Here is a 23,737-nt window from a genome sequence, read left to right as displayed (position 1 = left end):
AGAAAAGAAGTTATACAAGTATAACACTTTTGATGATAGTCTGAAACATATTTCACTGCAAACAAAACAATAGAAAAAAAAAAAAGATTCATGAAGAATTCACATGGTTAAGCATAGTTGAAAGAGCCCATCATTTTCACAAAAACAACACAAGAAAAATTCTGTTTAGATACAGTACTTGTCACTATATATTCTCATACAAGGACAAAGGGACGACCAATTAACCATCTTTTGTAGAAAATTGCAATTATTTGAAAAACACTCTTACTAATAAATTACAAACAAGTGCCTTTTTGTCTCATTTTCGACAGCAACAGAAAACTGAAAGGTAACACAAGTACTGCGCTATCCAAGTTCTGTAGCTTCTTGACGAACAATTTGTTGACCCATTTCTTAAATCTTTGGTCTGAGTCTAGTGTGACGACATAGCTTTGCTTATCATGTGCTTTGTAATTAAGTAGAAGAAATTAATCGTTGTTACTTGTTATCACACACTTAGGTGAAAATAACCTTCATAAGATATAAATATAAATAAATTATTTTTTTTTTTTTTTATATAAGAAGGAATACTTTCATAATTTGTAACAATAATTTCAATTAAGTGAATCACTAAATTTCTTAAAGCTTTTCTTAATTTTAGTTAAGATAAAACCTTTTAGGAATATCCTTCAAATGGAATAGCATTTGAACTCTTGTTTTAAATACTCTTTAAAAGCTTTTCTAAAACTAGTCATTTCAATCGGCCATCTCATTTGACTTTAAAACGGATTTCGTGAGAAATCTTAAATTCAAGTACATCTTAAAGTCCTTCTAAAATTACTCATTTAAATCGTCATGTTTAAAATTCATTTATTTGTTGCATGTACTATTGCAACGTTCTAAAACTTAAATACTCAAAACTAGGGTTGTTAGTTACAACCTTGGTTTTCTTAACATACATATGTACGTATACTTTTTAAACATACATACTTGAAACTTTTGAATCATATAGACATATACATGATTTTTCTTAAACTTACTGCGGAAAATAACTGCGTGAGCGGTATCCATTCCCATCTCCACCATTCGTCCACCGCTCGCCATTGCTTATAGTCGTCAAAAAGAACTGGTAAAGTTTGATATGATAGCGCCCTTCCACTACTAATGTAGTGTCTACTGATAATGTAGTGTCTACTGACTGGGTCTTGAATTAGATTGGATAGCCGGACGGAGAATCTAATGAAATTTTGAGTTGCGGAAAGAGCAGAAGATACTTTGTATACATACTCATGAAAGTCTCTGAGTACTCTGACATTCATTCAATAGTAATTCGGTTGAATGGCTAATTGGCTTTTACTTTAACTTAAATTTATATTTATATAAACTTTTAGTTTATATACTTTTACTTATTTATATATTATATATTAATATATTAAAGTTTTAACTTAACTAAAGTACAAAAATAAATTTGAACTTTTCGATAATCTCGAGTCAAGAACGTAATAGGACGTCTTCGATTGGTTCATAGCGACAATCGAAGATGGTAAGATTGAGATCAAATAAAAGGGAAAAATCGAAAAGAAATAAAATAGGAGTATGCGATAGATAATGATCTAGCTTGATTCTATATTTTTATACTTTTGAATTAATGAAATGAAGGGCGACAAAAGAAAGAATAGGTCTTATTATTCTGACATATTATTAACATTCCTTTGATACTTTTGAGACTTCAAGGGCTGTCTCTGCCTATTTTGCTTGTACTTAATGTTTTCCGATTATACTAGAGATCTTTTAGTATAATCATTAGAACTTGGTCTAATTGGATTTATTGGATTTTTTCATCAATGGTGTTGGATCAGAACCCCCTTTTGACTCTGCGCTGGTAATTCTACTATTATTAGTAAACAATAATTGAATAATTCCTTCATAGAGATCGAGGACATAATTCACATGGATATAGTAAGTCTCGCTTGGGCTGCTTTGATGGTAGTCTTTACCTTTTCCCTTTCACTCGTAGTATGGGGAAGAAGTGGACTCTAGAAGTACTACTAATTGAGTTTAGGAATCAAACTGTATCAATTTTTTTTATAGATCGTTCTGCAAAGACTTTTTTTTTTAATTCACTATTTCAATTTAAAAATTGAATTTCAAAAAATTTTCATTTCGAAGTTATATGTATTGGATTCTAGTGGAGTAATGTATTCTATAAATAACATATGAACTCTTTCAATCAAACAAATATTTCAATTATTCCTATGTTCGTATTTCGAAAGTACTCCAAATGGTATGAAATCTTTTCCAATCGAATTCTTCATAAATTTTCTATATCGACAATGAGTAAGAGTAAGAACGAAAGCCTTTTATATACTTTACTTTTTTTTTTACTTTTTATTTGTTATTTTTTTCCGTCTTTCCTCTTCAAAGAGAAAAGAGTTCTGTTATTACATTACGTGGATACACTTTTTTACGGGAAACAACATAGACATAGTGGTTGTACAAGGAGATACTACACATAAGAAAATATTGTCTTGGGCAAGTCACATATTGCGCACTTACCATTTGTTTTATTATTTTAAAAATTTTATTTATGCTGGTCTTTTTTTTTCATTTCATATAATGGTTGAAGGGTTAAAATTGGTGAGGTTTATTAATCCTTTTCGAAATCCGAAGAAGTTCCCATGGAACCTCTGGATACTCTGTCAACTGGTTAATCAATTACTTCTTTGTTGGAATGCTAACAAGAAGATTACTTGATTTTCTTTTATTATACCCATACCTCTTTTTCTTTCATTGATTTGATTCTTTTTTTCAATGGATATCGGAATTCATATTAAAAAAGATAAGAAATCTAGGAATTAGAATCGTAAGAGTAAGAGCTGTCTTTCGATTATTTCAAATTGATTGGAATCAACACAAATCAAATAAATCAAATAGAAATAGATGAAGCAAAGAAATAGGATTGGGACATGACACTATGTACATTCTATATGGAATTTATATCTATATAATGTCAATTGATATATATTAAATTAACCTGTATCGTCATACAGCAAACTTTATACAGTACAATAATAATACTAGTATGGTAGAAAAATCGTTTTCTACCATACTATCTAGTATCTCATAGAATACTGCTGATTCTAGTTCGATGATTTCATTTAAAACGTGAAATTTGAATCCTTTTTATTTTATTTCTTCTCTTCAATCATTGATAAAAACTAAAAAGTCACAAGTTTAATTTAAATTAATCACTTTGACTTACTGTTTTTACGTATATTATAAGTAAAAAAGCAGTAGGAATTAGAATGAACAGTGCAGTAGCAATAAATGCGAGAATATTTACTTCCATAATTTCATCCTTTCGTTTTTCTTTAATTCGCAATAACTCGGGATTTAATCCCATAGAGATAATAAATCTTTTGTCTATAAATTCAATGAGATGAATTACATCGAGATATAATCGAATCGGATCAATATCATGAATAACAATATCTGACAAATTGATTCATCGTCAAGAATTGAATAATATAACATAGGAAGATCTTTTATCCATATCGAATTCCAAAGTCAATTTTGATACAATCAAAAACCCCTTTACTTTAACTTTGATTTATATTTTTCATTCTTTTCCACCCTTTCTTTCTATAAACTAGCGCCCTCCTTGTACAATCATTTGATGAAGTATCATCTAACCGCTTTTACACTTATCATTGGTTCCAAACAAAGCCAAACAATAGAAATTAAAAAAATAAAAAGATAAAAAGAAAAGGGATTCCTGTTGGCAATGAAATTCTACTCTTTGTACTTTCTTTCACAGAACAGAAAAATGGAAGATGAATTGCTGTATTTTTTTATTGGATTTGGATCCATCGGGACTGACGGGGCTCGAACCCGCAGCTTCCGCCTTGACAGGGCGGTGCTCTGACCAATTGAACTACAATCCCAAGGAAATAACATAATAAAATAAGGTGTACAGTATACATATTCTTATGTTTTTATTCAAATACTTTCGATATGGATATGAACTTTAGCAAGAGAGGCAGTGATTACTAATAATCTTGTCGTTATTTCCAAATTAATTGGATAGTCAATCTTTCAATGAAAAAGGTCTTTTTTTTCTTTACTCTTTTCATTAGACTTTACACTTCCAGATCTTGATATGAATATAGATCATTAGCAAGATCAAAACTTGTTGGAAAAAAGAAAAATAAATAGAGTAATAGCGATAGGGATAAAGATATATCAATATCAGAGATTTTGACTGGGATCGAGCATTTCTGGAGAACAACAAATGGCTTATATCATTTCATGGTGGATCGGCGAATTATTGGGCCGAGCTGGATTTGAACCAGCGTAGACATATTGCCAACGAATTTACAGTCCGCCCCCATTAACCGCTCGGGCATCGACCCGGGAAGAATCAATCCAGGCTTAGTGATAATCCACGATCAACTTCCTTTCGTAGTACCCTACCCCCAGGGGAAGTCGAATCCCCGCTGCCTCCTTGAAAGAGAGATGTCCTGAACCGGTAGACGATGGGGGCATACTTGCCCAACCGTCATCATACTATGATCATAGTATGAATAGTTTTTTGAAATTGTCAATATAATGGAATCGTATGACTCAACGCGAAGGATCTTTCTGTCTTTCACGATTATAGAGAATTCTTTGATTATTTATATTCCTGAATCGTTCATTCTAATCGACATTTTATAATTCCATAAATAAATCTATTTTCTTTTTTTCTTTAAATTTAGAATTTAAATAATATTATTAATAATTTCAATAATTATTAATAATGTTAATATTATTTTATTTAATAAATCTTTTTTTTTTTTTCTTTTTTTTCTAAGAATTTGGTTTGGGGGGCAAGCTGAATCGCTTTATTAATGATTCGATGAAATAGTTTGGATCTAGGTTGAATTGGTAGGTACCTGTATCAATCAAATGAATTTCGTTATGATGGCAATTAGAATCTGTCTTGAAACAATTCCTTGCATTGATTGATATTTATGAAATCAAATATCACTAAACCCCCTTTTTTTTTACTTATACTTACAATTTTTTACTTATACTTACAAGTATATCCTATACTCATTATGTAAATCAAATTTATCGTTCCTGAATGAACCACTATACGTTTAAGATATATTATAACGTATACGATGTATTTATATACATATAATATGTATATAGACTAAACACATAGTGATTAGTGGCTTATTCAGGAATTGAATCAAATATGCCCTTTTAACTCAGTGGTAGAGTAACGCCATGGTAAGGCGTAAGTCATCGGTTCAAATCCGATAAGGGGCTTTGTTTTTTTCATAAAACTAGCACGGTAGTATTCATATTTGAAGGGAGAATAGAGATTTTATTAATATTTTTCTTTTTTTTAATAAATAAGTAAGAAACCATATTAATTCATTATACTATTAATTATACTATTTATTATAGTATAGTAATTATAGTTATAAGGTTGAACATTTGCTATTATGTTTATAATAATCATATATTATATTTTAATATTATAATGAATAGTATTAAGTTTATACTGAAAAATAATAAGTTGTCTACTTAAATTTTATGGTTCGAATCTTTAGTATTCTATTATTTATTACCTGTGTCTACTATTTAGGCAGAATACCGTCACCCATTCTTACTAAGAAACTGAAAGAAACGGAAGAAAGGGGGGAAAGTGAGGAAGAAAGAGATGTAGAAAAAACTTCAGAAACGAAGGGGACTAAACAGGAACAAGAGGGATCCACCGAAGAAGATCCTTCTCCTTCCCTTTTTTCGGAAGAAAAGGAGGATCCGGAAAAAATCGATTTTAAAGAGACACGATATAAAAATAAACCCGTTTATGAAACTTATTATCTGGATGTGGATCGGAATCAAGAAAATTCGAAGTTAGAAATATTTAAAGAAAAAAAAGAACTCCTCTGGTTTGAAAAACCTCTTGTGACTATTCTTTTCGACTATAAACGCTGGAATCGTCCATTTCGTTATATCAAAAACGATAAATTTGAAAATGCTGTAAAAAATGAAATGTCACAATATTTTTTTCATACATGTGAAAGCGATGGAAAAAAAAGAATATCTTTTACGTACCCACCCAGTTTGTCAACTTTTTTCGAAATGATACAAAGAAAGATGTCTCTGTTCACAACAGATAAACTTGACTCTGATGAATTATATAATAATTGGAGTTATACTAATGAACAAAAAAGAAAAAACCTAAACAACAAATTTATAAATATAATCAAGGATCTTGACAAAGCTCTAGATAGTAAATTCCTTATTTTGGATGTACTAGAAAAAAGACCTAGATTGTGTCATGATAATACGAAAAAAAAATACTTACCAAAAGTATATGATCCTTTCTTGAATGGGGCATACCGTGGACAAATTAAAAAAAGGTTTTCACTTTCAATCAAAGATAAAGTTTCCATACAAAATTACATAGAAAGAGGTTGGATAAATAAGATCCACGGTCTCTTTCTTATTATTAATTATTTAGAATTTGAAGAAAAAAAACCATTTGATAGAATTGATAAAAGATTATTATCAACAGAAATGAATTTTTTCTTGAACTTAATCAATGAATTTAATGGAAAACCAACATCAAGTTTAAATTTTAAAAAATTTTATTTACTTCCTGAACATAAACAATTACGAATTAATTTAGAAGGACGAGAAAAAAAAATAAGATTTCTATTTGAAAGATTTCTAACGGATCCTAACAATAAAACAATTAGAAAACAAGCTATTGGGATAAAAGAAATCAGAAAAAAAATTCCGCAATGGTCATACAAATTAATCGACGATTTGGAACAAGAGGAGGGAGAAAACGAAGAAGCTTTGGGAACGGATTCTCAGATTCGTTCAAGAAAATGCAAACGTGTATTGATTTTTAATCATGAACTCGAAAATACCAATGGTTATAGTAATTCCCAAGATACTAATAATAATGATGAAAGGGACGACATTGCTTTGATACGTTATTCGCAACAATCGGATTTTCGTCGAGACATAATCAAAGGCTCAATGCGCGCTCAAAGGCGTAAAACAGTTATTTGGAAAACCTTTCAAGCAAACGTACACTCCCTTCCTTTTTTGGACAGAATCGACAAAGATGTTTATTTTTCTTTTGATATGTTGAGGCCGATAAAAAAAAAATTTCAACATTGGCTATGGAAAAAGCCAGAATTCAAAATTTCAGACTATAGAGAGAAAAAATCAAAAGATAAAAAAAAAGAAAAAGAAAAAAGAAGGGAGAATGCACGTATAGAAATAGCGGAAACCTGGGATAGCATTGTAGTTGCTCAAGTAATAAGAGGTTTTGTATTAGTAATCCAATCAATTCTGAGAAAATATATTATATTACCCTCATTGATAATAGTTAAAAATATTGGTCGTATACTATTATTTCAATTTCCTGAATGGTCGGAGGATGTAAAGGATTGGAAAAGAGAAGTGCATGTTAACTGCACTTATAATGGTGTTCAATTAGCAGAAAAAGAATTTCCGAAAAACTGGTTAATAGACGGTATTCAGATAAAGATCCTATTTCCTTTTCGTCTGAAACCTTGGCACAAATCTAAGCTTAAGCTACGAAACAATTATAAGGATCCAATGAAAAAGAAAGAACAACAAAATGATTTTTGTTTTTTAACAGTTTGGGGAATGGAAACTGAACTTCCTTTTGGTTCGCCCAGAAAACAACTTTCATTTTTTGAACCTATTTTTAAAGAACTCAAAAAAAGACTTATAAAATTAAAAAAGAAATGTTTTAGAATTCTAATAATTTTAAAAGAAAGAACAAAATTATTTCTAAATGTCTCAAAAGAAAGAAAAAAATGGGTTATTAAAAATATTGTATTTCTAAAAAAAATAATAAAAGAACTTTCAAAAATGAACCCAATTCTATTAGTTGGATTAAGAGAAATAGAACTATATGAATTGAGTGAAAGCAAAAAAGAAAAAAATTTGATAATCGATAACGAGCTAATTCATGAACCGTCCATTAACATTCAATCTACAAATTGGACAACTTTTTCATTAACAAAAAAAAAAATACAAGATCTAACTAATAGAACAAACACAACCATAAATCAAATACAAAAAATTTCAAAAGACAACAAAAAAGGATTTATAAGTCCACATATAAATATTAGTTCTAACAAAATGAGTTATAATGATAAAAGATTGGAATCACCAAAAAATATTTTGCAGCTATTAAAAAGAAGAAATGTTCGACTAATCCGTAAATCAAATTATTTTATAAAATTTTTCATTGAAAGAATATATAGAAATATCTTTTTATTTATCATTAATATTCCTAGAATAAATGCACAACTTTTTTTTTATTTTTTTGAATCATTAAAAAAAATTGTTAATAAAACCAGTTCCTATAATAACTATATTTACAATAATGAAAGAAATCAAGAAAAAATTGATAAAACAAATCAAAAGATAACGCAGTTTATTTCGACTATAAAAGAGTCACTTTCTAATATTAATAATAAGAACTTGGAAACTTTTTGTAATTTATCTTATTTGTCACAAGCATATGTCTTTTACAAATTATCACAAAGCCGGGGTTTTAACTTTTTTAATTTATATAAGTTAAGATTAAGATCTGTCTTTCAATATAATGGAGCTTTTCTTTTTCTTAAGAATGAAATAAAGGATTATTTTCTTGGAACACAAAAAATATTTCATTCCGAATTAAGACATAAGAACATCCCCAATTATGAAATAAATCAATGGAAAAATTGCTTAAGGGGTTATTATCAAAATAATTTATCTCAGTCTAGATTAGTACCACAAAAAGGTATAAATATAGTAAATCAACACTCTATAGCTCAAAATAACCATTTAAACAAATATGATTCATATGAAAAAAAGCCATTAATTAACTCCGAAAAAAAAAATGTTAAAAAAAAATATAGATATGATCTTTTATCATATAATTTTATTAATTATGAAGATAAGAAAAACTCATCTATTTATGGATTACCATTACAAGTAAATAATAACCAAGAGATTTTTTATAATTATACCGAACATAAACGAAAATTATTTAATATGCTGGTAGGTATCCCTATCAATAATTATCTAGTAGAAGATAATATTATAGATATAAAGAACAATCCGGATAGAAAAAATTTCGATTGGATAATTCTCAATTTTTGTCTTAGAAAGAAAATGGATATTAGGGCCTGGATCAATATGGATACTGACGCCAACAGTAATAAATATACTAAACCTAGGGCTAATAATTATCAAATAATTGAGAAAATCGACAAGAAAGATCTTTTTTATCCCACGATTCATCAAAATCAAGAAATGAATCCATCAAAAAAAAAACTTTTTGATTGGATGAGAATGAATGAAGAAATACTAAGTTGTCCCATATCGAATCTCGAACTTTGGTTTTTCCCAGAATTTTTGATACTTTATACTTCGTATAAGATTAAACCATGGTACATACCAATCAAATTTCTCCTTTTAAATCTTAATGTAAATGAAAATGCCAGTGGAAATAAAAATAAAAAAACGACTGGAAAGAAAAAAAGAGATATCTTTATATCAATATTTTCAAATGAAAAAAAATATCTTGAATTAGAAAAACAAAATCAAGTAGAAAAAGAATGCGGAATCAAAACAGATTTTGAATCAACTCTCTCAAATCAAGAAAAAGATATTGAAGAAAATTATGCGGTATCAAAGATGAAAAAAAATAAAAAACAATCCAGGACCAACATGGAAGCGGAGTTTGATTTCTTACTAAAAAGGTATTTGCTTTTTCAATTGAGATGGGACGATTCTTTAAATAAAAAAATGATCGATAACATCAAAGTATATTGTTCCCTGCTTAGACCGATAAACCTAAGAGAAATTACTATAGCCTCTATTCAAAGGGGAGAAATAAATCTGGATCTTCTAATGATTCAGAAAAATTTCATTCTTACAGAATTGATTAAAAAGGGAATATTACTTATTGAACCAGTTCGTCTGTCTAGAAAAAATGAAGGACAATTTATTATGTATCAAACTATAGGTATTTCGTTGGTTCATAAAAGTAAACACACAATTAATCAAAGGTATCGAGAAAAGGGCCATGTTGATACGAAGAATTTTGATGAATTCATTTCAAAACATCAAAAGATGACTGAAAATCGAGACAAAAATCATTATGATTTGTTTGTTCCTGAAACTATTTTATCCCCTAGACATCGTAGAGAATTGAGAATTCTAATTTGTTTCAATTCTAGGAATAGAAATGGTATACCTAGCAATGCATTTTTTTGTAATGAAAATAAGGTAAAGAGTCCGGTTTTGAATAAAAGCAAAATAAATCAAAATAATATAATTAGATTAAAGTTCTTTCTTTGGCCTAATTATCGATTAGAAGATTTCGCTTGTATGAATCGCTATTGGTTTGATACCAATAATGGCAGTCGTTTCAGTATGGTAAGGATACATATGTATCCGCAATTTAAAAATGAACTTAAGCGTGTACTGAAAAAAAGTGAAATACGGATTGATTTTATTTCCCGTACTATATTGCATATATGAAGACAAATAGATGCACACCTATATTGTTTTCTATTCCATTATGATACACGATACTAATTTAATGACATATCAATATCTAGAAATAATGCAAAAATCTTCTTAGTTTATTTTTAAATTTTAGATATAATTTTTTATCTTTTGTGAGTGCAGACAACTATCTTTTTGTTTACCTATTCGAATACAATTTTCAAATTGGAAATTATTCACAAAATTAAGATTATTCACAAAATTAAGATTATTGTATTGTGTATGCCAAATAAAAAAAAAAAAATGAATAACATTATTATTATTGATCAATAAAAAAATCTAGCAAAGCAATAAGGGCCGGTGGGGGGGAAGATTTCATTTTATGATAAAAAAGTCATTCATCTCGGTTATTTCACACGAAGAAAAAGAAAAAAACAGGGGGTCTGTTACATTTCAAATACTAAGCCTCACTAATAGGATACGAAAACTTTCTTCACATTTGGAATTGCACAGAAAAGACTATTTATCTCAGAGAGGCCTCCGTAAAATTTTGGGAAAACGCCAAAGGATGCTGTCTTATTTGTCAAAGAACAATAGAATACGTTATAAAGAATTAATTAATCAGTTAGATATTCGGGAATCAAAAATGCGTTAATTTGAATTTGAGGAAGCGTTTTGAATTATTGAATTATTTGATTTATTAGATCTTGATTTTTTTTTATTTTAATGAACTTATTTTCGCTTTTCAGTAATTCATGAAAGAATCAATCGAGGAAAAAGAAAAACCTATGAATATACCAGCTCCAAGAAAAGACCTCATGATAGTAAATATGGGTCCCCACCACCCATCAATGCATGGTGTTCTTCGACTCATCGTTACTCTCGATGGTGAAGATGTTATTGACTGTGAACCAATATTAGGCTATTTACACCGAGGAATGGAAAAAATTGCGGAAAACCGAACAATTATACAATATCTGCCTTATGTAACGCGTTGGGATTATTTAGCTACTATGTTCACAGAAGCAATAACCATAAATGGACCGGAGTTGTTGGGAAATATCCAAGTGCCTAAAAGAGCCAGCTATATCAGAGCAATTATGTTGGAGTTGAGCCGTATAGCTTCTCATCTCGGCCTCTAAAGGCCCCGTTTGGCTGAAAGCCGTAGCTGTTGTTTTTCTTGAAACTGTTTTAGTCAAAAACTGTGCCGTTTCGGGAATCTGTGTTTTAGTACCTCTTAGGGTCGGATTTTGAAAATCTTTTCTTCATCAAATTTCTTCATCTCGTCGAAATATAAAATTGTCACTTTTGTGAAAAATCGAGATTCAGCTTCTAAGGGTCCCGTTTGGCTGAACCAGTGGCTGCCAGTTTTTTTTTCGAAACTGTGTTGGACAGCTTGTCCGTTTTTGCCAAATGGCTTCAAACTTGGTTTTAGAGTTAAAATTAGGTTTTGTCATAGTAACCGAAAATGTTCAAAACATCCAGGGCTATAAGTTCAAGCTTTAAAACATTAAAAACTCTCGCTCTATGGTCCTCATTTTCGCGGTCAAAGTCACCGGAAAATTTTTCCTCTAATCCGAAAATAAGCAACTTAGATTAAGCATAAACATACCACATCAAACTAAGCTCAAAACTCACAAAACCAACATAAAACTCACACACTCTTATTACAATCTTATCTCTTCAAGAACCACAAATTTACATCCATAAATCCAAGCTTAAAGTTGGCTAGAAATTAATGGAGGGGAGTTTAAGAACTTACCCTTGAAGAATTCTCTCTTTCTCTTGAAAAACCCTTGAACTCCTCTAGGATTGTTAATGGCTTGAAACTATAAGAGTATAAGGAAATTTGAGAAGAATATTTCTCTATTTCAAACTTTCCCAAAACATGAAAAAGAGAGGATTTAGAGTTTCTTTACCCTTAGAGGAATGCTTGACTAGTCTCCTCCTAGAATCCCTTAATCTCCTTCTTCTTCTTCTATGGTGTGCTAGGGGCTCAAGTTTTGGAGAGTGGGAGAAAATATTTGAGAGGAAATGGAGAGTGTGTGGCCGGATTTTTTGAGTGGGGAAAAAGCTAGGAGAAAAAAAATGAAGCTTATCCTATGTTGGTTCCTTTTATAGGCACTTGGAAATTATTTTTTTTAACACCAATTCCACTCCATCATTCAACCAAATTTTTGGTTCAAATCCCCCTTTCTTGGCCGGTTTTGGAAGGAGAAAAGAAGAAGCAACTTTGCCATTAATTCCCCTTCAACCACTAACATCACATCACCTTAACATAAAGTCCTCTAGCACACTCCACTAGCCAAAGGTTTGGCTCTATTTTTTCATGCATGGCCGGCCAAGTGGAGGAAGGGAGAGAAAAAAATCTCACCTACCCCATTGTACTCTTGTCCACTTTCTTAAGTTTCCCTTAGAAACTGATAAAAATTATACTGACTATAAGAGAGTAACTTAACTAACAGGAATTCGTTCCCATTTCTGACGGTTCCTTTTTCTACTGCTTATTTACAGTTAAATGTTAAATCCTTGACTGCTTTGGATATCACATTAAATTCTTATTCGCGTAATATCTTGAACTGTTTACAGTCTTGAAATTAATTCTAGACTGAACAAATTCTAAATTTAACTATCCTGCGTTAATTTTCAGAAATGACGTTGTTTCTGACGGTGTCAACTCCCGAGTTCACATTATACCCTTCTACTATGGGTATTTATCTTCTGACTTTAACCTAGCTGTCTGGCAATTAAGGATTTTCTCTTTTTTTAAAAATGTCAGTGCGTTTTTTTTTTTACGCTGCTAACATCATGCTGTGTTTGGAGATTCTTGAAATTAAGATTCTCAAACTATACTTGTACTGAAAATTATTCCGCCTTAAAGTACGGCAAGAATTTATCGATCGAATTTACTTGATCGAAAACATGAACTTAACATGAAATCTGCTACAGAATTTAGGAATACATCTATTGATTCCATAAATCCTTCAGTCACATAATATTTTCTAGGAAAATCCTTGGCTTAAATAAATAAATTGTATTATTTAAAGTCTGGAATTTTCTCAGTCATTACATCTAGCAAGAATTAATAGCTTTGCTTATCATGTGCTTTGAAATTAAGTAGAAGAAATTAATCGTTGTTACTTGTTATCACACACTTAGGTGAAATAACCTTCATAAGATAGAAATATAAATAAATTAGTACCATGCCTTCAATTTCACCCACCCGAACAGAAATATCAAGACCTATGTCTCTCGAACAGAAATTGTGGTGGGTTTTTTTTCACCCACCCGCGTATAAAACTTCCAAACTTATTTATTTATTTATTTGAGAAAATAGGCAGCTGTTGAAATGAGAATTTGTTTAATACCAATTATGTTTCTTTATGTTGGAACCATACTCCTAAAGTAGCTTTTCGACTTAAGGATGCCCAACAAAATATCAATATGTCTAGTAGACTAATATGTGCGTTGTGGCCTTATAAAAGCTCTCAGGCTCAAGGAAGTAGAGACCAAACAAAACAAGGGCATAACCACCAAAAGGGAAGAATACTCGTATGTTAAAAGGTTATTTGTTTCATGAATTCTCTTTGATCACTAATACCCACTTAAGTATCAACTATGAAAAACTATGGGAAACTCAACTAGTAGGATTTCAAAGTCAACGGATAACAGGTCCGAAATATGAAAAACTGTTTCACGTTAGTAAAGCACCTTAGAAATAGGAAATGCCAAAGTTCAATGGTAACAAGGACCCCATTATCTGATTGGTGAGTTTACTACATTTCAGAAAATAAACGGATCATGATAAAACAAACGCTTTTGGTACTAAGAACCAGAGAACAATAAAAATCCTTCTTTTTCCATCAACATTAGTCTGTACCTAAAAGAGTTACAACCCTTCAAAAGGCCACACTTATATATTAGTGACAGTCCAGTCTAGTTGCAGCACTTGGGCAAGAACATTCTTCTAAAACGATTATAAGAACTATAGATATTTATGGCTGTAAAGAAATGCAAGGAATTTCAAAATGTATTGCAAGAGAGAACAGGGGACAGACTTGCACTGCCAAAAGAAACACCGCTACAAGAGAACTGATATTCGCATAAACTTAACCCATCAGAGCTGCAGCAATGCCGGAACAGCCTTCAACGTGCGAGAAACGGCCAGCATTATTTGCTACAAGAAAGAGAACATCAGAGATTAACAACTTGTGAATTTCAAAATAAAGCCCTGCTTCTTCTACACTCTCATGAGGGAATACTATGGCCGAATCAGCATATCACTTTTCAATAACCACACAGATCAGAAACCTGGTACTAGGAACACAAATCAATAGCTAAGTACTAGCAACAGGGCAAAAGCCTAAACTAGATAAACTAAAAGAATTCACATAAAACTGTGATTGCCTTATTCTAAAACAGAAATCATGGAACAAAACGCAACCTTAATCTCCACCTAAATGCTCCCCAACTGTTGAACTGAATTATATAAAACAAAAAAAAAAAGGGATAGAAAATTATGTTGTATTACGCTATGTTCTTTTCTTCTTTTTTAACTTTTTAGATCTAATAGGTTAACTTTTTAGGTCAAATTAGGCTCCTGAAATGTTGGATTAGTTTTGTATGTGGTGTCTCCCCAACAAGTGGTATCAGAGCCAATGATTCGTATGGGCCAAGCGATCACACTCAGTTGTAGTTCCCACATTACCTCCTCTGGAGAGTTGGTGTTGCCGCAGTGGTGGACTCGCATGGATTCGGCATCCTTTTCCATTTTCGAGTTGGCTCCTGATTGGAGTGTGATGTTTAGATGTGCCGACTATTAGAAACTTTGATTTAATATTCTGAGCCCTCGCTCAAAGAAAAGAGAAGGATAAATCCTCCAACAACTGAAATCTGCAAAATGCCCAACTTATAAGCCAGTAGGACTGCTTACAATGCAGCAAGATATTTTCCTTAGATGACATGAGAAGGACCTCTCTCCACCTTGCACCACAACCATTGAATCGAAACTTAAGAATTGAAGAGCATTGCCTCCGAAGCATGTTATAATTTGTCGTCCTCAATTTGAATTTGGTTTATGAAACATATTCACACCATCCATTAAGGCAAAGTCTTCTGGTCAAACCATTTATATACAATCACAAATGATTCAGTTCATTCCTTTTGGGACAATCAATGCTGATATGACTGATTTAACTAGAAGTGCAGTAGCAACCAACTAGGACACATGAATTGATCACCAGTAATATCTCCTCCTGCATTTTTCTCGAAGCAGTCCACAATGAGCAGCGGCGAACAAGAGAAAGCCAATGCAGTGACCGAGTAGAAAAGAAAAGAGAGAGCTATTTTAAGAGTTTGTCCAATGTCAATGTTAGTTAACAAAATAGCAACAAGAAGCAACACTTCGAAGTCCCAAAATTAATGCTAATGTTAGTTAACAAAATCTCACCACATTCGGAAACACCATAAAGATATCTTCCATCTGTTTTCTCTTGCAATTTAACTCTTTCTTTGGGAAACACCATAATTGAGTTTGTCTTTCTTCTTCAAAAATATCACAATGCAGCACTCTGAAGCACTTCTCATTATACTGCAAATAAAAACATGATAAAGAAATGGACTTATCAAAAACTTATTGAAGCATAGCCAAAACATCCTATATCATTTTCATGGAAATAACACGAGCAAAGTTCATAAGTTTAATAATCATGGATATGAAAGGGGAACAAATTGGATCTCAACAGTTTAAAACCAATGCTACATAAAATTAATAGTAGAAGAAATAGATCCGTCGATACATGAACTAAAAGGATAATGACTTGATACTTCAAGGATTTTGGCTAAATATTATGTCAAAACCTGGACCCCACTTTACGACGTTGGATCAGTACTATTCTACTCATCCTACAATCATACTGAACTCAATTAAATACCAATCTCAATGTGTTGGAAACAATAACAGACAATACCCGTATGTTAAAAGGTTATTTGTTACATGAATTCTCTTTGATCACTAATACCCACTTACTCATGTTGGGGGGCATATCAGCTATGGAAACTCAACTAGTAGGATTTCAAAGTCAACGGATAACAGGTCCGAAATATGAAAAACACCTAGGAAATAGGACATGCCAAAGCCCAGTGGTAAAAAGGACCCCATTATCTGATTGGTGAATTTCAAAATGTATTGCAAAAGAGAGAACAGGGGACAGACTTACACTGCCATAAGAAACACCGCTACAATAGAACTGATATTCGCATAAACTTAACCCATTCTTTGCTACAATAAACGGCCAGCATTCTTTGCTACAAGAAAGAGAACATCAGAGATTAACTTGTGAATTTCAAAATACCTTAAACCATGCTTCTTCTACACTGTCGTGAGGGAATGCTATGGCCGAATCAGCATATCACTTTTCAATAACCACACAGATCAGAAACCAGGTACTAGGAACACAAATCAATAGCTAAGTACTAGTAACAGAGCAAAAGCCTAAACTAGATAAACTAAAAGAATTCACATAAAACTGTGATTGCCTTATTCTAAACCAGAAATCATAGAACAAAACGCAACCTTAATCTCCACCTAAATGCTCCCCAACTGTTAAACTGAATTATAATAAAATAAAAAATAAAATGGATAGCAAATTTTGTTGTATTACGCTCTGTTCTTTTTTTATTTTTTATTTTATTGATGCTTTGTACTCTTTTTCGAACATCCAGAAACCTATATACACACACAAAACCAAAATAATAAGTTAAAAAAAGAAAAAGAAATAAAGGAACATAAAAACTAAATATTATAGAAAATAGCGTAGTATATAACAAAGCTGTATTATTCACAAATTAAAGTAGTAGAAAGAAACCAAAATCAATATTCACACACTTTTTTTTTTTTTTGGAATTACCGATGATGCATTCCAGGAAGAGATCAAATAATCAGCATTCAAAGGAATCTGTAAATTTAATTCTCTTGAGATGTGGTTCATCTGTATCAAAGTCGACGGTTCCGCGTGCAATGGATTCAGGCTGCTCGGCTGCGGATTCCTCAAGTACATGATGTTGACCAGCATTGATGAAATTGAATCTGAATTCCTCTATTTCTTTTTGATATACCAGGTGGATCCCACACTTCTTCACTTCACACTTGGATTCAGTCGTAACCCGTCTTCTGTTTCCCTCCAATGAACTTTCTACGAATGAAAAGTCAAATGACGCATCCTCTGCATTGAGCCATTTATTTTTAGGTCAAATGACGCCTAATAGGTTAACTTTTTAGGTGAAATTAGGCTCCTGAAGTGTTGAGTTAGTTTTGCATGTGGTATCTTCCCAACAAATGGTATTAGAGCCAATGATTCGTGTGGGCCAAGCAATCACACTCAATTGTAGTTCCCATATTGTCTCCCATGGAGAGTTGTTGTTGCCGTAGTTTGGTGGAGCATTGGTGGACTCGTATGGTTTCGGCTTCCTTTTCTATGTTCGAGTTGGCTCCTATTTGGAGTGTGATGTTTGGATTTGCCGACTATTAGAAACTTTAATTTAAGGGGAGCTCCGTGAGTACACACATGAGGAGGAGATTGTTGAGAAAATTACATACGTGTGTTGTCCTACATAAAACGTGAATAAGAATGTAAAGTGATTTATATAATGGAAGGGCTCAAGACCTATGTCTCTCCAACATAAATTGTGCTGGGTTTTTTTCACCCACCTGCGTATAAAACTTCCAAACTTATTTATTTATTTATTTATTTGAGAAAATAGCCAGCTGTTGAAGTGAGAATTTGTTTAATACCAATTATGTTTCTTTATGTTGGAACCATACTCCTAAAGTAGCTTTTCGACTTGAGGATGCCTAAGAAAATATCAATATGTATAATAGACTAATATATATGGTGTCTATAATATTTGCATTGTGGCCTTGTAAAAGGTCTCAGGCTCAGGGAAGTAGAGACCAAACAAAACATGGGCACAACCACCAAAAGAGAAGAAAACATCAGAACAAAGCAGAGAAGAGGGAGAAATTCTAAAGCCAACCCAGCAAATAACATGCTATCCAGTTTTAAAGCAACAACATTCCGAGCCTTCGCTCAAAGAAAAGAGAAGGATAAATCCTCCAACAACTGAAATCTGCAAATTTCCCAACTTAGAAGCCAATGGGACCGCCCACAATGCAGCAAGATCTTTTCCTTCGATGACATGAGAAGGACCTCCCTCCACCTTGCACCACAACCATTGAATCAAACCTTCAGAATTGAAGAGCATTGCCTCCGAAGCACGTTATAATTTGTCGTCCTCAATTTGAATTTGGTTTATGAAACATATTCACACCATCCAGGGAAAGTCTTCTAGTCAAACCATTTATATACAATCACAAATGATTCAGACAATCAATGCTGATATGATTGATTTAACTAGAAGTGGAGCAGCAACCAACTAGGACACATGAATAGACACCAGTAACATCTCCACCTGCATTTTTCTCAAAGCAGTCCACAATAAGCAGCGGCGAACAAGAGATATTTATGGCTGTAAAGAAATGCAAAGAATTTCAAAATGTATTGCAAGAGAGAATAGGGGACAGACATATACTGACATAAGAAACACCGCTACAAAGAACTGATATTTTCATAAACTTAACCCTTCAGATCTGCAGCAATGCCGGAACAGCCTTCGACATGCAAGAAACGGCCAGCATTCTTTCCTACAAGAAAGAGAACATCAGAGATTAACAACTTGTGAATTTCAAAATACTTTAAGCCCTGTTTCTTCTACATTGTCATGAGGGAATACTATGGCCGAATCCGCATATCACTTTTCACTAACCACACAGATCAGAAACAAGGTACTAGGAACACAAATCAATAGCTAAGTACTAGTAACAAAGCAAAAGCCTAAACTAGATAAACTAAAAGAATTCACATAAAACTGTGATTGCCTTATTCTAAAACAGAAATCATGGAACAAAACGCAACCTTAATCTCCACCTAAATGCTCCCCAACTGTTGAACTGAATTATAAAAAAAAAAAAAAAGGGATAGAAAACTTTGTTGTATTGCGCTCTGTTATTTTCTTTTCTTTTCTGTTTTTTTATTGATGATTTTTTCTCTTTTTCGAACATCCAGAAACTTAAAAGAAGGATATACACACACAAAAGCAAAATAATAAGTTAAAAAAAGTAGTAGAAAGAAGCTGTATTATTCACAAATTAAAGTAGTAGAAAGAAACCAAAATCCATATTCATACACTTTTATTTTATATTTTGAATTACCGATTATGCATTCCAGGAAGAGATCAAATTATCAGCAGTCAAAGGAATCTGTAAATTTAATTCTCTTGAGACGTGGTTCATCTGTATCAAAGTTGATGGTTCCGCGTGCAATGGATTCAGGCTGCTCGGCTGCGGATTCCTCAAGTACATGATGTTGGCCAGCATTGATGAAATTGAATCTGAATTCCTCTATTTCTTTTTTATTTACCAGGTGGATCCCACACTTCTTCACTTCACACTTGGATTCAGTCGTAACCCGTCTTCTGTTTCCCTCCAATGAACTTTCTACGAATGAAAAGTCAAATGACGCCTCCTCTGCATTGAGCCATTTATAATGGTGATGAGACACATACCACATCCACACATTACTTGAATGTGTCCTTGGCATTGCAAAAAACCAATGTCTGCCATGGTTAAACCCCAAAGTGAATTCCCTGTTTTCCCCCTGGTTCGCTTTAAGATTGACTTCACAACTTAAATCCAGGTAAACGGCCTCAGAATAAGAGTAACCAACAACACAAAATACAATACCCAAGAAATGCTGCCTTTCCAGTGGAATCTTTATATCAATAAAAGATCCCTCTGATTGATACTCGAACCACTTTGGAATTTCATAACCCGGAAAACACGCGCCAATCGAATAAGGCAACCTCTGTACCATAGAAGAGAGTCAAGTTCTATATCAATTGAAAAAATATTTTATTTTTTTTTTTTTTTTTTTTTTTTTTTTTTTTTTAACATAAAACAGAGAAATCGTACCTCATGGTCTTTACATATAAGTCGTGTAGCAGTCCGAAAAACTCTAAGCTGGAATTCCATTAAAATACTTTGACGCTGCGTCTGATCCAATTTCAAGCAATCACAAAACATTGACTTTTCAGTGATCTGGCTCTGGAATTCCCAAAACTCTTGTGTGAGTGCTCTCTTTGAATTTGACACCACCTCCAACGACGTGCACCCGCTTGCACCAAGAAATTGCAAACCCAATGGAAGCTCTGGTATAGAACGAAGATTCTTGCAATTTTCTACGTAAATCCTTCTCAGCTTAGAAAGCCCTCTGACGCTTGCAGGGATTGCTATTATATTAGACCGACTGAGATCAAGATATTCCAGATTCCAACGGTGGTAATCACTTGAGATTGGAAAGATTCCAGATTCCAGATCAAATTTTGGACAATCAGAAAGATCGAGATGCAAAAGCTTAGCCATATCACATATTGGTAGCTCTCTAATCCCCGTTCCGCTTAAAGTTTTCACAGGCTCTACGATTTCCGGAAGGCTCTTCAAATTCGCGCAACTATTAAGATTAAGATCACAAAGAGACCTCATCTTAAAAATGTTGGATGGTAAACTCGTAAGACTTTTACAATCGGACATTGTAAAATGTTGGAGATCAAATCGACCCTCAATTGATGATGAGGGCACATGCTTTATTGGTGTCCCTCCAATATTCAACGTCATTATATTCAATGGAAGCTCTGGAAACATCTCAAGAATTGAGCACCCGCCTAATACAAGTTCCTTTAGAGAATCCAGCTTATTCATGCAACTTGGAAGACTTGCAAGTCTTGTACAGTTTCTGAGAGACAATTTCTGAAGATTATTGAGAGAGACAATTGATGAAGGCAAAGACGTTATTCCAGTTGAACTTAAATTTAAAGACACAAGGCTCCGGGTTATAGTCATTGGAAGAGTGTTGAGAGTAAGAGTTGTCATAGAGGCAGCATCAAATATTCTATCTGGCACACTCTGAAGCTGGTAGCTGTAGCTTAGATCCACTTCAATAAGCTTGTTAAGATTTTGCTGAGTATGCAAAGGAACTTGAAACAAATTTGTGCAATACTCGAGATTTATTCTCTCAAGATTTGGAGAACTTGACAGATCCGGAATTTGAGTTAGGTGAATGGAGTGTCTTAAATCAATGTCTCTTAACTTGTTAAGCTCCTGTAACATAAAGAAATGAGAATAATAACTAAACTATGCATTATAAATTAGGTTTAGTACCACAGTGTAGGATATATACCTGGACTCCAACCCGAAGTTGCTCAAGGTGACTGTAGGGCATCTTTAGGTCAACAAGATTCTTTGGCTTAAAGTTTGATGGTAAATATTTTAGAGGATATTCATGCCATTCGAGATACCTAAGTGAACGAGGAAGATAACGGAGATTCCTGAAGGTACAATTTAACTTTCTTGCCATAAGAGGAATCGTAAATTTTGAGCAATCTCAAATTAGACATCTTTCTGAAAACTGTAGGTTCCAAGTGTATCTCTTCATCAATTTCGGACAAGTCTAGGAATATTCCTTCAACTTTTTCAGTCCCCTGTCATTTTAGTATCAACATATATAGCATATGAGAAGTTACTTCAGTACTGTTACGTGTACACACACATTGAATGTACTTTTATATCATGAAAAAATTAAAAGCAATCTAAGTTAGTATTGTATGCATGAAGACATCTCAATAAACAATGGATTGGTGTAATCGCTTAATCTACAAGTTATTAATGCAATTCTAAAGTGAATTATTGAAATACACTAGCACTTACTTCATTGTTCTCTAGGACTTCACAAGCTTCTTCAGGAATCCATAGCCTACTGCGCTCTCCAAGTTTTGTAGATTCTTGACGAACAATATTTTTACCCATTTCTTGCAATAGATCATGCATTTGAAGAGTATTATTATAAGGATTAATAGTTATGAGGGACTTATCAATGAGAATATCCACTCCTATACTTGCAAAAAAACCACAACCATTAAGTATGTTTTCCACAAAATGTCTACACATCCTTTTGAAGAAACACGCAATATCTAGAAAGATATCTTTCTCTTCTTTCTCCAGCCCATCATAGCTTATTTTCAACACGTTGTGAATATCATTATGAGGAACAATTTTTAGTTTCTCCAACGCCATTTCCCAACTTTTTTGGCTCTGAATACGGAGGGAACGAAAGTGTTTACCCAAAACTGTAATTGCCAATGGAAGGCCACCAGCATGCTCAACCACATTTTTTGATAGCTCCATGTAATCCATATCAAGAGCATTTCCTCACATCATTTTTCTCAAAGGAAATATAACTGTAAATAACCGTTTTACAGGCTTCAGCAAGTAATTAGTACAAATTACTTACCTAACCAAGTGCCTCGCCTACCCGGACCGAGTTTCGGGTTCTGTCCCCGAGGATGCACTCTCCGCATCCTATCTAGGCTTACAGAGATAGACTCTATTACCAGTTCACAAGATCTCTTTGCTTAAGAAATCATTCATTAACATTTTGAAATCGTTAATACGACCCCACGAACTACTCAAGCCGCGAGGCCCATGACTGGACAAGCCATGAGGTTCCATGACTAAACATGTAATGACTGAGAAAATTCCAGACTTTAAATAATACAATTTATTTATTTAAGCCAAGGATTTTCCTAGAAAATATTATGTGACTGAAGGATTTATGGAATCAATATATGTATTCCTAAATTCTGTAGCAGATTTCATGTTAAGTTCATGTTTTCGATCAAGTAAATTCGATCGATAAATTCTTGCCATACTTTAAGGCAGAATAATTTTCAGTACAAGTATAGTTTGAGAATCTTAATTTCAAGAATCTCCAAACACAGCATGATGTTAGCAGCGTAAAAAAAACGCACTGACATTTTTAAAGAAGAGAAAATCCTTAATTGCCAGACAGCTAGGTTAAAGTCACAAGATAGATACCTATAGTAGAAGGGTACAATGTGAGCTAAGGAGTTGACACCGTCAGAAATAATGTCACTCCCGGGATATAATGCAGAAAAGTTAAATTTAGAATTTATTCAGTCTAGAATTAATTTCAAGACTTGAAACAGTTTAAGATATTACGCGAGTAAGAATTTAACGTGATATCAAAGCAGACGAGGATTTAAAAGTTGAACTGAAAATAAGTAGTAGAAAAAAAAA

The 23,737-nt window shown here is 32.7% G+C and overlaps 2 protein-coding genes and 2 non-coding genes across 4 annotated transcripts; 1 reads left to right on the top strand and 3 right to left on the bottom strand.

The window, feature by feature from the left end:
- Window positions 1-3,849: 3,849 nt before the first annotated feature.
- TRNAD-GUC lies at window positions 3,850-3,923 on the bottom strand. Its single transcript has one exon. It is a non-coding gene; the product is annotated as a tRNA-Asp (tRNA).
- Window positions 3,924-5,223: 1,300 nt separating this feature from the next.
- On the top strand, window positions 5,224-5,295 carry TRNAT-GGU. Its single transcript has one exon. It is a non-coding gene; the product is annotated as a tRNA-Thr (tRNA).
- A 9,009-nt stretch (window positions 5,296-14,304) lies between these two features.
- On the bottom strand, window positions 14,305-17,585 carry LOC112093179. The gene is made up of 4 exons (XM_024171162.1): window positions 17,439-17,585; window positions 16,749-16,836; window positions 15,980-16,120; window positions 14,305-14,707 (listed from the first exon to the last, which is right to left on the bottom strand). Exons 1-4 carry the CDS (start codon window positions 17,447-17,449, stop codon window positions 14,648-14,650), a joined length of 300 nt encoding a protein of 99 aa, XP_024026930.1. The 5' UTR covers window positions 17,450-17,585; the 3' UTR covers window positions 14,305-14,647.
- Window positions 17,586-18,579: 994 nt separating this feature from the next.
- LOC112093178 (disease resistance-like protein DSC1) lies at window positions 18,580-22,834 on the bottom strand. Its single transcript, XM_024171156.1, has 7 exons — window positions 22,349-22,834; window positions 21,988-22,122; window positions 20,558-21,742; window positions 19,871-20,450; window positions 19,169-19,231; window positions 18,965-19,056; window positions 18,580-18,747 (listed from the first exon to the last, which is right to left on the bottom strand). Exons 1-7 carry the CDS (start codon window positions 22,832-22,834, stop codon window positions 18,580-18,582), a joined length of 2,709 nt encoding a protein of 902 aa, XP_024026924.1.
- Between the last annotated feature and the right edge of the window lie 903 nt (window positions 22,835-23,737).

This window comes from Morus notabilis, unplaced genomic scaffold (genome assembly GCF_000414095.1).
Source record: "Morus notabilis unplaced genomic scaffold, ASM41409v2 Scaffold1249, whole genome shotgun sequence".
In the NCBI taxonomy this organism is placed as follows: Eukaryota; Viridiplantae; Streptophyta; class Magnoliopsida; order Rosales; family Moraceae; genus Morus; species Morus notabilis.
This window is presented reverse-complemented; position numbering and strand designations above follow the sequence as displayed.

Coding starts and splice junctions, on each gene's coding strand:
- LOC112093178 (XM_024171156.1), bottom strand. CDS start 22,834: ATGGATTACATGGAGCTATCAAAAAATGTGGTTGAGCATGCTGGTGGC. Junction 21,743..21,987: donor ATTCCTCTTATGGCAAGAAA/GTTAAATTGTAC, acceptor TTTATGTTACAG/GAGCTTAACAAGTTAAGAGA. Junction 19,057..19,168: donor CATTGCTGCAGATCTGAAGG/GTTAAGTTTATG, acceptor ATTTCTTTACAG/CCATAAATATCTCTTGTTCG.
- LOC112093179 (XM_024171162.1), bottom strand. Junction 16,121..16,748: donor GCGGTGTTTCTTATGGCAGT/GTAAGTCTGTCC, acceptor TTTTATTTGCAG/TATAATGAGAAGTGCTTCAG. Junction 14,708..15,979: donor TTATGGTGTTTCCGAATGTG/GTGAGATTTTGT, acceptor TCTTTCTTGTAG/CAAATAATGCTGGCCGTTTC.